Source organism: Drosophila sechellia, chromosome 3L (assembly GCF_004382195.2).
Source record: "Drosophila sechellia strain sech25 chromosome 3L, ASM438219v1, whole genome shotgun sequence".
Classification (NCBI taxonomy): Eukaryota; Metazoa; Arthropoda; class Insecta; order Diptera; family Drosophilidae; genus Drosophila; species Drosophila sechellia.
In genome coordinates, this window is record NC_045951.1 from 15,873,116 (window position 1) to 15,888,469 (window position 15,354).

Here is a 15,354-nt window from a genome sequence, read left to right on the forward strand (position 1 = left end):
ACGAGGTGTTAATAAGCCCGATTAAGAGTTCATTATTATCCCTACTAAATATCAATGGCCATAGAACAATCTATGCATTCGCGTATGTTCCATGGGTGGATGCCATGTGACGGCCTCGGGTCACGTTCCGGAGCGATTCCTTTCGGGATCGACGAGCCGTTCGCCAAAGGGCACAAATCGAGGGAGCAGCCTGTGGGAGTCACATTGCACCTTGCGGTGGACTCTACGGCTTCTTTTTGCCACGGTGACGTTCGACGTGCGACATGAGTCTTGATTTGTTGCCACTTTTGGGATTTTATTAAATTTAGCCAGGCCTCCCAGCAGCATAGGTGAACAACTGTGTGTGAGGACAGGGATTTGGGCAGGGTCATTCGATATAGCCATTATTGTTTGGGTCTTTATAACTGAACAACAACTGGAGGCCGAGTTCAACAGACAGCGGGTGAGCCAGGTCACTTGGTTTTGGGGGAAGTAGGAAAGTTGTTTTCACAGACAGCTCAACACAATGAGGGCTTATCATCTAGAGTTAAAACACCTTCGATGAGGAACGGTCGAACTTTATTCAAATTTCACTTGCTTACAATTCACGCAAAGGTTTGTTGCTCCCCGCCCAACTAGTAGATGTACTCATAGGTCAGGGGCTTGTAGTCGCTGCGATATTGCTGCTGGAAGGAGTTCGGGGTCTCCACGCTGTGGTAAAGATGCGATTCGGCGGCTGCCGGGGCAATCAAACGGGAATAGGCCAAGGGCAGTACGGCCGAGGACCTGGCAAAGGTACTGGGGTAGTACCCGTAGCTGGGGGTATAGTAGTACACCTCGTGCCCCAAAGCCAGAGCAAGCAAACAGGCAAAGATCAGCTGTTAGATAAGTTAAGTTGTTTAAATATATATTCGATGTTATATGGAAGAGTTTTTCGATCTCACCAGCTTCATTTTCGCTCGTTGCAGTTCCTTGAAGATCACCTATCCAACTGAATGTCCATTCCTCGCTACTCCAGGCTTTTATAGCTCCCACTCGCAATCAGACCTTCACTTTGGCTGGTGGCCAAGGTCAAAGGCATTTGCCCAGCAAGCGGCAAATGAAAGAAGCCCTTAACTCACTTTGAATGGGCCAGTTGCAATTGCAATTGCCAGCGGAACTCGTTCCCTGCCACTCAGAATCCAGATGCGAATCGGATGGTCGTGAGTCCGCTGACAAGCCAGCGAAACCGCAAATGCCTCTTGGGTTGTAGAACTGCAGAGAAGTCCTCCTTCCAACTTGCTCCAAAGATTTGCCTTTTCTCGCCAAATGCACGATAATTAGGATAGAATGGGCTAGAGAACAAATACACACATTTTATAATTGACTTGTTGCATTCGGATCGATTTCTATGTTATATATTCGTAATTTTTTATTTATGTGCTATTCCAGCAATTAATTAATTATTTAACCTATAACTCATCCTTATATTATTTTTATTTATCATCAATCAATTAGGGACATCTCCTTAAGTGTAAGTACGTTCTATTTTCGCTGAGGCGCAAATGTAGGCATCTCTTTGACGTCTGTTTACTTCCATCGATTTGGATTGCGTCTTGCTCTTGGCCCCAAAATAAACAATTAAGTGCGTCCTGGATTGAGACGCACTTCCGGTGTTTTCCCGCGTTCCGTCGAGAGGCTTTCAAGGTCAGTGGTGGGTTGTTGTGGGTGGTGCCGGGAAATGGCCAAGTTTCCTTTTGTCTTCGTAGCAATGAAAACAAACTCCCACGCCGAAATCAATTAAGTGAGTTTATTGTTCGAACTGTATAATTCGGCTAAATATTTTTGTTTTCTCTGCGTTGTTGATTTGTTATTTGCCTAAAAAATTGCGCAGTTTCCGCACATTTATTTTTTCGTTGATCTTTTGCGGTGCGTATTTCGTGGTATCAACATCGCATTAGTGATGCAATTTTTGGTGGGCGGGCAACTGCAGCCAGTCACTCAACAAAGCTCGCGAACTGGGAAACCTGAGCACTCCGCGTTCGCTAAGATTTCAAAGAGACTCTCGGGGTTTTGAATATCTGACCAAGGTCGAGCGATTGCTGGGGCTTCTTGGCTTTGGGGGCTGGGTTATAAAAACCAGGCATCGCATTCAACCAGCCATCAAACCATCTTTTGGCAGCTTCTCAACGAGTTCCACTTTAAGTTTTGCGTTCCAGAAGTTCTTCAGCAATCAAAACCTCTTCAAAATGTTCAAGCTGGTAAGGATATCCTGTCCTGTCCTCCGTATGAAAGAAGTTAATTAAGTGAGCAACTCTTCCCGCCTCCAGTTCGTATTCCTCGCCTTCTGCCTGGCTTTGAGCTATGCCGCTCCAGGTTATCTGCACTCCTCGCCCATCCTGACCAGCTCGTACCACAGTCTGCCCTCGGTGCGCGTGATCCAGCCCATTTGGACCACCTCGCACAGCGTTGTACATCCCATCAGCTATGGGGGATACGGCCATGGCCGTGGATATGGCTGGATCTAGGAGGAGCCATCTCACAAATAGGCGTCCTCAAGACTCGGCCGCCAGAACACCTGTCGCCCGAAGCTCAACTCAAATTCCCCCGGAGTTTAGCCACCTCTTTGACGGACATGCCTCAAATAAAGTTCTGAAATTGGTCTGAAATTTATGTGTCATAACAATTTTTTGGGAAGGAGGGGAAGAAGCCATCCTATGGGGTATTTAAGCCACCGCTGTTGTCTCTCTTTGGCTTAGTTATCGTTCAGATTCACGAGGGTCATGTTTGCTGTAAGTACACTTACAGAAAGTCTGGGCACTACAATTTTTTTTTAAGAATTTTGAACAATTTCTTCCTCTAAAACCTTACAAATTTTTTTGAACAATATATCATGCCCATGTACTCTTTCAAGCTTGAACAAAACATATTGCCTAAAAATCTTTAAATTATTGTTAGTAGGCAAATGTGTTGTAATAATAAAAAATTATTTTGTTTAGTTCAAATACTTGACTTTAAACATACTGAAATTGGGATTATTTTACAGTTGATTTCGATTTGGTTCGTTTTGATGAGCATGGCTTGGTGTCAACCGATATATTTCCTCATGCCAACTCAAGTAGCCCGCAGCTTTGACTTGGCAGAGGATTCATTTTACCAGGAACCAGAAATTGAAGGGATTCAGTTCATCGAAGACCCCGCCAAGCTATTCAAGCCCAATGATTTTTTTCGAGAAGTAAATAAATTTGTTATCGGAGTTCAAGAATTCGTGCAGAATCCATCGTCTTCCCTGTACAGTGCATTCAACCAACTGCAGAGCAATGCCAAAAAGAACCACCAGAAAAACCAGAAGCCCGTGAAAAACAAGGTGGTTCTTGACCCCTTTGGTAACATTTCATTCACCCTGGGCTGGTCAGCCAACCTGGGAGTGTTCAATAGCATCAGTTTCACCAAGAGTCGAAGTCTGCTTAACCACAGTGGCTGGACTAAGGGTTAACACTCCTCTGGGCTAAATCAATAGCCAGATGCTAACATACTTCTGGGCTGGGCCATTGCAATATAATTTGAATTAAACCGATTTTTATATAACACACAATAAATGCAAACTCTTTGTTCGAATTGGTTTGGATCTGTTTTTGATTTGCCGCAGATTACGTATACGCCACGGTGTCTAATTTTAAACGCCGCACGTTGCATTGTCTAAGCTTAGTGTGTTCTTCCCGGAATGAAATGGCTGCACGCCGCTCAACATGTGTGTACTCCAAGGATAATTATCTGTAATTATTAATAGTTTGCTCCTGTTTATGGCACTCAACTCTTTATGTCCACTTGAAAATTAGTTGTAAATGATAAAACAGATAGTCGTTTCACTGCTTATGAGGCTATTCCAAGAAGCTGTTTGTAAACATTTAATTAGAGAAGAGTAGCAGTTGGTTATGAATTATTATAAATAAATTGTCCTAATTGTTTCTATATTTTTTTACTTTAATTTGATACCATTTTGTTTATTATCCATTATTGAATACAACTTCTCTACTGATATAGTATATTATGCACAGCAAACTATATATCAATGGATATATCGAAGTTCCTCTTCAGCTCCCAGTATAACCCCATTTTCTGAGTAAAAGACAAATATGTTCGTTTGTTTGCGAGTTTATTTCAGTTTCATTGCAAGTGTCCGTGTGCTATCCTCCTAATTGATCATCCTTCCGGGAATCTACTTCTTCAGGAGCAGAGGAGAGGTGTAGGCGGCATAGGGAGCAGTGTAGGCGGCGGTGTAGGGAGCGGCGTAGGCGGCGGTGTAGGCAGCGGTGTAGGGGGCAGCCACGTAGGGGGATGACACGTAGGGAGATGCCACATACGGAGACGCCACGTAGGGAGAGGCCACGTAGGGAGCGGAGTAGGCCAGAGGAGCCACGATTCCGGGCTTGGCGGCCACGCAGGCAAACAGAGCGAAGATGACGGCGGCGACGAACTTGAACATCTTGGTAGGTTTGGTTTTTTGTTTGGTTTTACTTGTCGGATTGAACAAATGCAACTGATGTCCAAAACAGCCCAGACTTGTGGCTTTTATAGTTCCACAGCCGAATGGCTAGCGACCTTGCAAGGTCTCCTGGCCGAAAACACAATTATGTTGCTCAGGCCAGTCACGTACCATTCGCAGTTGTCTTCTGCGAACTGATTTAGGTACGATTGCGGGTACTTTGGCTAATTAAATTGGTGGGCCAAGAAAGCCAAGTGCTGAGCTTAATTGCCAAGGCTAATTGTGGGTGGTCATTTGGGTATAAAACGCCGTGTTCATCCAGCAGTTGTCATCAGTTTCGTTTGCCCGCAAATCCAAACAGCCAAATCCGACAAGATGTTCAAGTTCTTCGCCGTCGCCCTCTTCGCCCTGATTGCCTGCGTGGCCGCCAAGCCCGGAATCGTGGCTCCGCTGGCCTACTCCGCTCCTCTGGTGGCAGCTGCTCCGGCTGCTGCGGTTTACAGCCGGGAGTACCACGGAAACTTCGCGGCTCCCTACGTGGCATCTCCCTATGTGGCTTCCCCCTACGTGGCTTCTCCCTACGTGGCGTCTCCCTACGTGGCGTCTCCGTATGTGGCATCTCCCTACGTTGCTGCCCCCTACACCGCTCCTCTGCTGCTGAAGAAGTAGGATGGATGATCCAGGCTTTAACGAAATCTATAGGACAACACAAACCGAACTAAAAAAAATAATAAAAGTATTATAAAAATCAAAACATCAATCTTTTATTTTACACGGAATTTTTAGCAATTTTTAATTTTGCTTAAAATATAAAGACTTAAAAGTATATCTAAGAGTTGTTTGGTACAACAATATCAAACTTATAATTTTACGATTTTAATATTCCAATAAGCGGTTTCATCAGGGTACATATCTTACATTTGCTAAAATATATATGTTAAAAGAAAAACGTTTATAATTTGTATAATTTTATTCAAGGTCTTAAAGCTCTGTTATCAGAACTCAGTGCCATACAGGAAGTCAAATGTACATATGTATGCAAGGTCGCTTTAGATAAACTTACAAATGTTTCTCTTCCTTTCTTTCTTCACAGACACCCTATCAATTTATTTTCCGCATTTTTTATTGTGCATACAAATCTGCATCTTATTCAAAATTTATAACTAACAGATCTTTGAAAGCCAAATACTAATATACAATGTTATCCTGGTTTTGAAAAGCGATTTTATTTTATGCGTTTTTGCCACTCGAAGTTTTTTTAAACAAGCACGAAGAAATTTTAGCGTTATGAAATCATTTAACAACCATTACGAATTAAATGTTACTTTGCAATTTTATTTCCACTTTAATATAGTTAAACATGTACAGCCTACTGAAGATCTTCACTGCCCAGGGTGAGATTAGCTTCCATTGTGGCATTGGAGCGGAAGACAATGCTGCTGCGATCGTATCGACCCGATCGTTGATTCTTCAGATATCTAAGGGTTATCAGTGAAATCACGCCCACCAGGACCAGGCCGACCATAACGTAGGCAAAGATCTGCATGAAGGCCAGGTGAAGTTCCAGATTCTTCGAATGCCATCCTACAATATCCAACTGTTTCGAAAGCATGTGAATCTGCGATTCTAGCCGGGATTCCTCGGCGGTGAAGGAGGCATTAACGATCTCTTGGGATTGACTGATGCAGGATACGTCTCGAATGTGTGGGGTCTCATCCAGATTGGTGTCCGGTTCAATATTGAGCACTACGGACTCGGGGAGCGATGGTGGGATGAGCAGATGATGCAGATAGGAGCAGTTGAAGCGGTTCCTCGATACTCCCAATTTCTGAAGTTGGGGAAAAGCTTCGGAAAACGTGCGATTTCCCTGCAGCTCAGTCAGCCCATTGCCGTCGATGAGGAACTTCTTCAGATTAGTCAGATAGGGCACAAACATATCCAAATTGAGAATGGTCAGGTTGTTAAACGAAAGATCCAGTTCCTCCAAGTACTTCTGCTTCGAAAACATTCCAAATTTAAGCTCTCTAATTCCAGTTCCTCGCACATTAAGTCCCCTCAATCTCTTAAGTTGAGAAAAGGTGCTGATATTAAGCGGTCCAATTGGATTATCCGATACATCCAAGTAGAGCAAATGTGTGATATTTGTGATATTGGATATGCTACTCAACTTGTTGGCACTCAAATCCAATGTTTCGATATGCAAACTCTGGTGCAGAAAGAGCTCTGAAATTTGATTGTGACTGGCGCGCACGAATCGAGTTGCATTTATGGTCAAATTTGTCAGATAATTATTATCCAAGTGCAGCTGATGCACTATGTTCTTCTCCGTCAGCTGGAAGTTTTTCAGCTCATTATAGGACAACACCAGATTCTCCAAGCTCGCCGCATCCGCAAAAGTATCCGGATGGATAAAAATCAGGTGATTATTGGACAGATTAACCTCCTTGATGCGCCGCATATTGCGAAAAACCTCCGGTTGGATGCTGGTCAGTAGATTTCCCTCGAAGGACACCTTCTCCAAGTACTCGTTATCCTTGAATATATCGTTGTGCAGCTCCTTCAACAGATTGCCCGTTAGATAAATCTGGCTAATGGTGTGCAGGCCACAGAAGGCATTCACACTCAGCGAGGATATCTCATTGTAGGACAGATCCAAACGCATCAGGACATTGGCGCCAATGAACACAGAAGTCTGGATAGATGTCAGATTGTTGTAGGCCAGATTCAGATAGGTGAGATTACTTGCCGCACTGAATGCATTCCTCGTTAGCTCCAAAATATTCGTATTCGAGAGATCCAGGGTCTTGAGATATGGGAATGTTTCGAATAGATGGAAGGGCATATAGAGCAGCGTTGATTCGTAGAACTTCATGAACTTGACCATATTTCCGGGTGGTATGTTCTTGATCACGACATTCTGACTGTGGGTGACCGTGAATCCGGTGACCGTGCAAAACGCCTCGTTCACGTCCATATATCCCATGGAATCGTACTCGTCGCATCGCAGGGGAATATCTCCTCCACTGCCATCACAACTCGCTATCGCTAGAATAAGGATAAGGATCACTTCGAGTATCCTTCGCGTTCTATTCATCTTTTTTACGAACCGCTCGTCGCCAAATAACTTTGTAAACTGCATCAGTGGAATTTCGCAGACTGCCATCCCAGCTTCCACTCCATTTGTATTTTCATTGATTAAACCTTATCTGGCTCCTCCGCAGATTGCCAGCTTTCAGTAGTCCAGCGCAATAGTGATAACATATTGTCGGTCTGCACTTTGTTTTGTTTATACTTTTATAATGCACTACATTTTAACGGTCTTTTCAAGACGTGATCTCATAAATGCATTTAATAATAGAAAAAGGTTTTAAAAAATATCTTTTATGACATATCTTATTTAAAATTGAACTAACGATATTTATCTAAATATAGCCATTATACCAATTTTGGATACATTTTTAGACATATCTCGTGTAGCTAGATATTCTTCTGCTTCTGGTATTTAAGATTGGAAGTATATATGGTTAATTGAGTAGACGGTATTCATAGGTCGACCTCTCCCCAAAAGAACCTCCCCTGTAGGAAACCCTACATGTCTGGCTTCATTTTGCTCCAGAGATATAAGCCCATATAGGCACATTTCGATTGTGAATGGGCTGGTAAGCTGAGCTTGACTCTTATTAAAAGCTGTCTGCTAACTTTAGAGCCTCAGTTATCTGGCGACCCCCTCGAAACTGCATCTCTCCATGCAGTTTATTGACCTTACGATGCGTATGTAAGCGTAACTGGCGTTTTTTGGCTCGTACGTGGGATTGACCGCGTTGCATCAGTCAAGCGGATTAGATTTTGGCCGAAACAAAGAACGGGCACGATGACATGGTTTTGATTGCATAAAGACCCTGCAGCCGACGGACGTAACCCTGAAACAATCCGCTCGCAATCGGATTGGAGCGTGCAATACCATTTCATTGATTCCTGGCCAACTCTTGGCGCAGGTTACTCATCGGCAATTAGTCGTGTCTGGAGACATCAATCACATCGGGCTACTGGTCACCTTCGCGGCGACATCTTTTATGGGCCCACAATGCGGACGTGCCCGAAATAATAAATGGGTTTGGACTCGCATTCAGATTGGGATTCGGATTGGAATCGACCTCCGCAGGCGGCGGGCACGTAGCCAAACGGCCAATTGAGCCACTGAAAGGCCGCTCTGCATTCCCATGCAGGTGGTATAGAATCATTCGCCCCATTATCGTGTGTGCCCAGAAAGTCAAAAGCATCTACGCGATTTCCCAGACCTATAAAAGTTGCATGTCGGAGCGAATCAACTCATAGTCCAATTTGCTAGCTCAAATCAAACTAAACTAAACCATCATGTTCAAGCTGGTGAGTTGATGGCTTTTCCATTTGGATACAGATATCTGGAGTATTGTATTAACTGGCTACTTCCCTACAGTCTGCCCTCGTTGTCCTGTGCGCCCTGGTGGCCTGCTCCTCGGCTGAGCCCAAGCCCGCCGTCCTGGCCGCCGCTCCAGTGGTTGCAGCTGCTCCAGCCGGCGTGGTCACCGCCACCAGTTCGCAGTACGTGGCGCGCAACTTCAACGGTGTGGCTGCTGCTCCAGTTGTTGCCGCTGCCTACACCGCTCCAGTTGCCGCTGCCTACACCGCTCCAGTTGCCGCTGCCTATACCGCTCCAGTTGCCGCTGCCTACTCCGCTTATCCTTATGCCGCCTACCCTTACAGCGCTGCATACACAACTGTTTTGTAAAATGGATAAGTACTCAAAACGGATTTGAAATGGAATAAAAATAGACCCGACTGGCAATAAAACAAATCAAACTACAAGCTTAAAAGTATTATTCTTGGAATGGGTATTGGTGTTCTGTTTTTCAATAAAAAAAGCGGTTTTTATTGCTGTTTAGTTATATATAAATCATTCATAATTTTTGTCAGTACTCTACTATTAATTATTATTTCTCAATCCTTTAACGGCAGCAAAAGTTCTTAATATTAATTTAAAAAACAAATCACCTCTAAGTTTTGTTCCAATTCGTATTTTGGAGTGCCACCTTTTCTAAACCTTTTGTTCTGAAAGCGTCTGTTCTGGCCACTAAAAATGCGGAAATGTACCCCGAAAAATACCAATTCAGTTGCGTCATTATCCATTGACAAATCGCAGATAGCAAAAGTAATAGATATATATATATAAATGAATAGGTAACCGGCATCTCTCGTAGGAGAATCACGTGTTGGCCATTTAAAAATTGCCGGCTGAAAGTTGCGTCAACCCCAATAAATAATTATGCATGTGCGTGTCTAAAAATATATTTCTGGCTCAAAGCGGGAAATAACGAGTAAACTAGCAACGATAACGGGGAAAGGATTCAACAGGAGGGACAACAGTGTCCTTTGACCACCTTGTGGCCAATGGGAGGACGCTCCCCTAGGCAGCCACTAGGTGGACGGGAATGGAGTTGCTGTAGCGTCCGAATGGCAGCCACGCAGCTGGGTAGAACAAAGGATAGCTCGGCGGCGGTGCAGATCCCACAAGTGGTGGTGGCCCCAGTGGTGGTGGGGGAGCAGCAGCTCCAGCTGCCTGGCGGGGTGGTGGTGGAGCAGCCCGATGGGCAGGCGGCACATCGATCTCCTCGGCAGCATCCTGGATCTGACCCGCGGCCGCCAGGTGGATCAGAAGGAGGAGCACCACCTGAAATGGCCACCGATGGCGAGGCCTCATCATCTTTGAGCAAGTGCATCGACTTCTCGGCGGAGAACCGCTTGAGACTTACTAATTTCCTGTACATAGCTAATCCGAGCTGATAAGATCTGATAGCTCAACGTTCTGAAAACGAAATAAACATGACTGGAGCGACAGAACCCAGCTTTATAAATTTCTGAACCCAACCCGACAGTTTTTGTGGGTCATTTCAAGACTTGCCGATGGATGGATCAATATATCCAGCTACGTTTTAGTATGCAAAACACGGACTCGCATTCGATTTGTTTTTCGCTTTTCGTCACGCTTTTAAAAATAACAAACGAAACCAAAAGTGCAAAGCCATAATGCTCAAGATTCTCCTTGGCTGGCTTCAAAATGAACTTGGAACCGATCTGGGAATGGACTGTGCATACCAATGGCCACGCATCACCTTCGCTTCAATGCGGGGCTTGGAATTTTCTCGACCGATTCTGCTATATATACCCGAGTGCCCGGGCTCTAGGAGATATCAGTCTAGTACTTGAGAACCAACAGTTCACAACCAACCCAAACAGACAACATGTTCAAATACGTAAGGATCTCAGGATAGCTGGATTTCCCACCAAGCAACGGATTACTCACGAGCACTTTTCCTATCCTTTCAGTTCGCTCTGTGCCTGTTCGCCATCGTGGCCTGCGTGTCTGCCAAGCCGGCGGTGCTCGCCTCTCCTCTGGCCTACAGCGCCTACTCCGCTCCCTATGTGGCCGCAGCTCCATACTCGGCTGCCTACACCGCGGCATACACCGCTCCAGTGGCCGCCGCCTACTCCGCCTACTCGTACCCCTATGCGTCCGCCTACTCCGCCTACCCCTATGCCGCCTACTACCGTTAAGACTGGATGAATGCATCGTGATCTTAACCTGACTGCTGAACTGGACCTGAATATATACATATACCTATTGCAACAAGGATACGCACCTTCCTGCTAACCACCAGCAACATACAATCTTCTTACATCCCTGGTGTTAGTTCGGCAGACTCTACATTTCCCCACCTCTGCCGACTCCTGAAAGTTAAGTCATGGGAACAGGACATACCACTTAAAGAAAGGAAATATTTTTGTTGAAATAAATACTGCATTTTGCGTAAAACGTACATCACTTGTTTATAATTTATTGCATCACTTATTCAACTCTAATGTAAGGGAGTATATATAATCACATACTTTTAGGCAGTACTTTTTTGCAATGGGTACTAAGTACTTGAAAAATCCACATAACTGGTCAATAAATTTGTTATACCATAAAATCCACTGGAAATATTTTTATAATATAGGTGATACCATATTTTCAGTAAATATTTCTCACGCTAGTTCCTTAAATTGCTAGCTCCTTAATTCTTTCATTTACGTGGGCTTGAATTAATTAATCGCTATTTTAAGCGTTGTATTAATAATTAAGTTATACATTGGAAAGTTTCCATTATCTTTTGTGACTTAAAACCTATTATTTGTTCAATAAAAATAGGAAATGTAAAGGATGTTGTGTTCTTCGTGGTGGAATGTCTATGTTTGCATTGGATTAATAGGGTCAACGAGACCGCCGGTTTATTGAACTCGCGATTTCATTTATCCATTTATGCAAAGCTTTCGATTCCCTGTTTCTGGTGTCCTCAACCTTAAGCCAAGGGCTCAGCTCGATGACGTCCTTCGAAACTGGATAAACCGCTTCTATTTTTATTTGCATCTCTGATTAGAATGCAAAGTGGCGTGTTCGAGTGGCTGACAATTGAAACGCACAGAGTGAGTCGAACTCCGGAGATGGCCAAGACTGTTGGAATGACACGCACGTCCACAGCCAACAAAACGCACTGAGTGCTAAATTATGATAATTCAATCCGCAAACGACAGCTGCTGACGCCAGTTGCGGAAATGCTCAAGTTGGGCTGGAAAAAAATCATTTATTTTCAATAATAAATTCACAAGGAATGCGTACTATTCGCAGGCATATCGACAAACACAAATCTGCAAAACTTTAATTGTGCCAGTAAAAAGCGACCAAATGTTTGGCCCTGTTTTAGCCCTGGTACGTGATGGAAATGTTTTAAACTGGCTCGGTTTTTTCTATTTCTATGGGCTTTGTCAAGGATGCAATGTATATTTACCTATATAAACCACTTCAAACTCAGCACAAGACACAAATCAGAAGTCTAACTTCGAAGCTAACACAACCAAATCTATCAAAATGATGAAATTCGTAAGTTGCCAACATTTTTTAAGGTTCATAATACAATGTTCTAAAACTGCAACAAATAACAATCGTAAATTTAAACAAAAATACGTGTGTTTGAAATAAAACTATTATAAAACATTGTAGAATTTTCAAACAATTTGTTATATTTATAGAACTTATTTTCATTGTGTATATTAATATTCTGTTTGTATGCATTTTATCCTGCAGTTTGCCGTTGTCCTGTGCGCCCTGTTCGCCGCCGCCGCTGCCAATCCTGGTCTGCTGGCCTACAACGCCCCCCTGGCCTACTCCACCCCCCTGGCTTACAGCTCCCTGCCCGCTGCCGCACCCCTCGCCTACACCGCCGCCTACACCTCTGCCTACGCCCCCTACGTGGCCCCCTATGCCAGCAGCTACAGTGCCCACAGTGTGGCCCACAGCGCAGCCCTGCCGGCCGTTTATGCCGCCGCCCCTGTGGCCACCATCCTCAAGAAGTAAGATGTCCCAGGATGGCCAAGGGATCCTGCAAGGCTGCCGCACTTGTCCACCGGACGTCGTCACTGCCACGGCGAAAGATACAGATACAAACAGAGATGGAGATACATGCTCGCAGCAAACAGAAATTAAAACGCAATGCATCAGGCCCACGCACTGACCGACTGAGAACTGAATCGAGTTTTATTCCTTCCGTTTAAATTTAATCTTGCCGTGGGCATCGGGACTTTTCTTCAAAGGAAACAGATAGTGCAGGTTGTTACCTGGAAGCCCTGTCTTATTGCAATGGATACCTGAATGGTATTTTTATGATAGATATATGGCTTTAGTTTGTGATATTTCTTAGAATTAGAAGCTCAAGATAAAGGATATCATTTGCATTATAAACGAGTGCTGCAAGATTAAACTTATAAGATTTCCAATGGCTACTATAACTCTTTAAACTATTTTATCATAAGAAGAATGAATTCGTTTAAGGTTAAATCAGGCCATCATTTTCATTAGACAGCTCCCATATGACAGAGTGCCCTCCAAGGGTGTGCCCAACTCTGGTCTGTTTGTGCACCCACTGCGGTTCATCGACATTTCGCCACGTTCCAGGACGCAATCCTTGAGCTTTGTTTACGCAGTTCGCAACCCATTATCCCTGATATCCCCCCCGACCCTTCGAGGTTTATGTGGCCAGTTCGCGGCACATTGTTTATCACTTTGATTGCAAGTTGCGTGTGTGTTGGCTTAGAGGTCAATGCATTTCCATCGCCACTGCGAATATGGAACTACATTGAGGGGCGCCGCTTAAATTGCATTTTGCTAATCACCCGCCATCGATAAGTTGAACGAAGCCACGCCTCAAACGAACCCGCCACGCCAACTCTGGCATTAATCATACGCCGCGTGCAACCGTCGAAAAGTTTGAAAATCAAATCAAGCGAACGACATTTAACTAAGAAACTACATTTTGCAAATTAATTCAAGTTTTTGAGTTGCTGATTCTCAGTTCTCCTCGATGTTTTCAACGCCTTCATCACGCCCACCCTGTAAAAGCTGAAAAACGCCTCATTCTGCACGTGCAGTTGCACTTCTTGCAGCTAATTTACTTGTTTTGTGGCTGCAGTCGGAAAATTAAATTAAAATTTAACGCTGCCTTTTGTCTCGATGGTCACGCCCCATTAATCAGCTGCCCCCCGGCGACTTATAATTGCCGAAGCCCCAGAAGTTGCACTTAAACGTTCCGTTTCCCAGGCTGCATCGGAGTGGGTACTCTATGAAGGAGTTGCTTAGATGGGGTGTGTAAGCTTAAATTAACACAAGTTAAATATTGTCAAATAGTCTAATTTACTGTTTAAATGTTGCACTTTAGGAAAGTGTGCTTAAAAATTAGTTTTAAATGCTGCATTGTCGTAATATTTAGCTAAGGTAAGTCTATACATATTATATGTCTGAATTGAGGACATCAAGATATTTTTTTCTCACTTTATAACTAAGTATAAATATATGGTTTTGGGATGCAACTCAGTTCTTAATGTGTTGCTGTATCGTATCTCTACGTAATCTATCTAATACTAGACGCTCTCATCAAATTGAATATGATATCCCACCTACCTCCAATTAGCAGTACGCATATCAACTTGGCCAACTAGGGTACTTCTACTAGGCCCATGTGCTATAATTACCCCCCGCTGTTTGGTGACTGCTTAGGTGATTACAACAATCTTGTCTAATTGACAGTTGTACACTGTCATTCGAGAGCATTGGAACGATAATGGCGGGCCTGCGTCGATTAGAACTTGCTGCGATCAATTTGCGGAGACATCAATAAGAAGCCAAACCCGATTTAAAGGCGCTCGCATTTCAGCTGTGCTGCCCAATAAATTGCGTTTTGATTTAATCGCCGTGTTGCACAAGTGCCACAAAATTAATTGCCAGCGATTTTTCGCACCGTGTAGATATGCCAGCGCGGCAGCAACGGCGCATTGAGCCGGATCTCAGGAGGCACTTAATTGAAATGCTTGACTAGTTTGATTTACAACCCAAAAGTGCAAATCGGGTGGAGAACCTCGGCTGGACTGGAACATACCATCGCCATCGGAATCGCCCACACGGCGTATACGTATGCGTATGCAAATCCCCATTTGAGTTACGCATTGGGAGCCCGGCACCCACTTTACCCCCCCTTCTTAGCCAACTTGTATTGTCAACTGCTTTTTGCCTTTCCATTTGCCCGCGGGCTTTTCAGGACTGCGATAGGCCTTCTCCTTAACCCTTTTGTTGCCAGTGGGTGTTAATTGGTACCATAGAATGGTAGAATCAAAATCAGTACCTTCGATTTCATTAAAATATACCAAAATTATTCATTTTAACATCTGATTGGTGGTTCGTCGGTTGTTATTAATTCTATAAAAATAATTTATAATTATAGTCTTTGTTCTTTAAATAACTTAAACAAATTAGCGTACAAGAAAAGTGTTTAACTAATATTATATTT

At 43.9% G+C, this 15,354-nt stretch overlaps 10 protein-coding genes across 11 annotated transcripts; 6 read left to right on the forward strand and 4 right to left on the reverse strand.

Moving 5' to 3' along the window:
* Window positions 1–541: 541 nt before the first annotated feature.
* On the reverse strand, window positions 542–956 carry LOC6605900. The gene is made up of 2 exons (XM_002030677.2): window positions 924–956; window positions 542–857 (listed from the first exon to the last, which is right to left on the reverse strand). The coding sequence occupies exons 1-2, from the start codon at window positions 930–932 to the stop codon at window positions 615–617; spliced, it is 252 nt and encodes an 83-aa protein (XP_002030713.1). The 5' UTR covers window positions 933–956; the 3' UTR covers window positions 542–614.
* Window positions 957–2,136: 1,180 nt separating this feature from the next.
* Window positions 2,137–2,627, forward strand: LOC6605902. The gene is made up of 2 exons (XM_002030679.2): window positions 2,137–2,219; window positions 2,289–2,627. The coding sequence occupies exons 1-2, from the start codon at window positions 2,208–2,210 to the stop codon at window positions 2,484–2,486; spliced, it is 210 nt and encodes a 69-aa protein (XP_002030715.1). The 5' UTR covers window positions 2,137–2,207; the 3' UTR covers window positions 2,487–2,627.
* Window positions 2,628–2,923: 296 nt separating this feature from the next.
* LOC6605903 lies at window positions 2,924–3,454 on the forward strand. Its single transcript, XM_002030680.2, has one exon. The coding sequence runs from the start codon at window positions 2,924–2,926 to the stop codon at window positions 3,452–3,454; it is 531 nt and encodes a 176-aa protein (XP_002030716.2).
* Window positions 3,455–4,097: 643 nt separating this feature from the next.
* Window positions 4,098–4,499, reverse strand: LOC6605904. Its single transcript, XM_002030681.2, has one exon. The coding sequence runs from the start codon at window positions 4,442–4,444 to the stop codon at window positions 4,178–4,180; it is 267 nt and encodes an 88-aa protein (XP_002030717.1). The 5' UTR covers window positions 4,445–4,499; the 3' UTR covers window positions 4,098–4,177.
* Window positions 4,500–4,771: 272 nt separating this feature from the next.
* On the forward strand, window positions 4,772–5,198 carry LOC6605905. The gene has a single exon (XM_002030682.2). It carries the CDS (start codon window positions 4,820–4,822, stop codon window positions 5,111–5,113), a length of 294 nt encoding a protein of 97 aa, XP_002030718.1. The 5' UTR covers window positions 4,772–4,819; the 3' UTR covers window positions 5,114–5,198.
* Window positions 5,199–5,395: 197 nt separating this feature from the next.
* LOC6605907 (toll-like receptor 3) lies at window positions 5,396–7,577 on the reverse strand. Of its 2 annotated transcripts, XM_032717540.1 has the most exons (2): window positions 7,191–7,577; window positions 5,396–7,136 (listed from the first exon to the last, which is right to left on the reverse strand). In XM_032717540.1, the coding sequence occupies exons 1-2, from the start codon at window positions 7,536–7,538 to the stop codon at window positions 5,814–5,816; spliced, it is 1,671 nt and encodes a 556-aa protein (XP_032573431.1). In that variant the 5' UTR covers window positions 7,539–7,577; the 3' UTR covers window positions 5,396–5,813. The 2 variants fall into 2 exon arrangements, with proteins under 2 accessions (XP_032573431.1, XP_002030720.2); XM_002030684.2 differs by having other exon boundaries at window positions 5,396–7,576.
* A 1,156-nt stretch (window positions 7,578–8,733) lies between these two features.
* Window positions 8,734–9,289, forward strand: LOC6605908 (larval cuticle protein F1). The gene is made up of 2 exons (XM_002030685.2): window positions 8,734–8,830; window positions 8,901–9,289. Exons 1-2 carry the CDS (start codon window positions 8,819–8,821, stop codon window positions 9,210–9,212), a joined length of 324 nt encoding a protein of 107 aa, XP_002030721.1. The 5' UTR covers window positions 8,734–8,818; the 3' UTR covers window positions 9,213–9,289.
* Window positions 9,290–9,753: 464 nt separating this feature from the next.
* LOC6605909 (endoglucanase A) lies at window positions 9,754–10,317 on the reverse strand. Its single transcript, XM_002030686.2, has 2 exons — window positions 10,234–10,317; window positions 9,754–10,151 (listed from the first exon to the last, which is right to left on the reverse strand). The coding sequence occupies exons 1-2, from the start codon at window positions 10,246–10,248 to the stop codon at window positions 9,888–9,890; spliced, it is 279 nt and encodes a 92-aa protein (XP_002030722.2). The 5' UTR covers window positions 10,249–10,317; the 3' UTR covers window positions 9,754–9,887.
* A 338-nt stretch (window positions 10,318–10,655) lies between these two features.
* LOC6605911 (vitelline membrane protein Vm26Ab) lies at window positions 10,656–11,298 on the forward strand. The gene is made up of 2 exons (XM_002030688.2): window positions 10,656–10,734; window positions 10,808–11,298. The coding sequence occupies exons 1-2, from the start codon at window positions 10,723–10,725 to the stop codon at window positions 11,033–11,035; spliced, it is 240 nt and encodes a 79-aa protein (XP_002030724.1). The 5' UTR covers window positions 10,656–10,722; the 3' UTR covers window positions 11,036–11,298.
* Window positions 11,299–12,293: 995 nt separating this feature from the next.
* LOC6605912 lies at window positions 12,294–13,045 on the forward strand. The gene is made up of 2 exons (XM_002030689.2): window positions 12,294–12,398; window positions 12,603–13,045. The coding sequence occupies exons 1-2, from the start codon at window positions 12,387–12,389 to the stop codon at window positions 12,870–12,872; spliced, it is 282 nt and encodes a 93-aa protein (XP_002030725.2). The 5' UTR covers window positions 12,294–12,386; the 3' UTR covers window positions 12,873–13,045.
* Window positions 13,046–15,354: the final 2,309 nt, after the last annotated feature.

Bases quoted from the DNA above. Each gene is read 5' to 3' on its own strand.
- LOC6605903 (XM_002030680.2), top strand. From the start codon at position 2,924: ATGTGTTGTAATAATAAAAAATTATTTTGTTTAGTTCAAATACTTGAC.
- LOC6605904 (XM_002030681.2), bottom strand. From the start codon at position 4,444: ATGTTCAAGTTCGTCGCCGCCGTCATCTTCGCTCTGTTTGCCTGCGTG.
- LOC6605905 (XM_002030682.2), top strand. From the start codon at position 4,820: ATGTTCAAGTTCTTCGCCGTCGCCCTCTTCGCCCTGATTGCCTGCGTG.
- LOC6605907 (XM_002030684.2), bottom strand. From the start codon at position 7,538: ATGAATAGAACGCGAAGGATACTCGAAGTGATCCTTATCCTTATTCTA.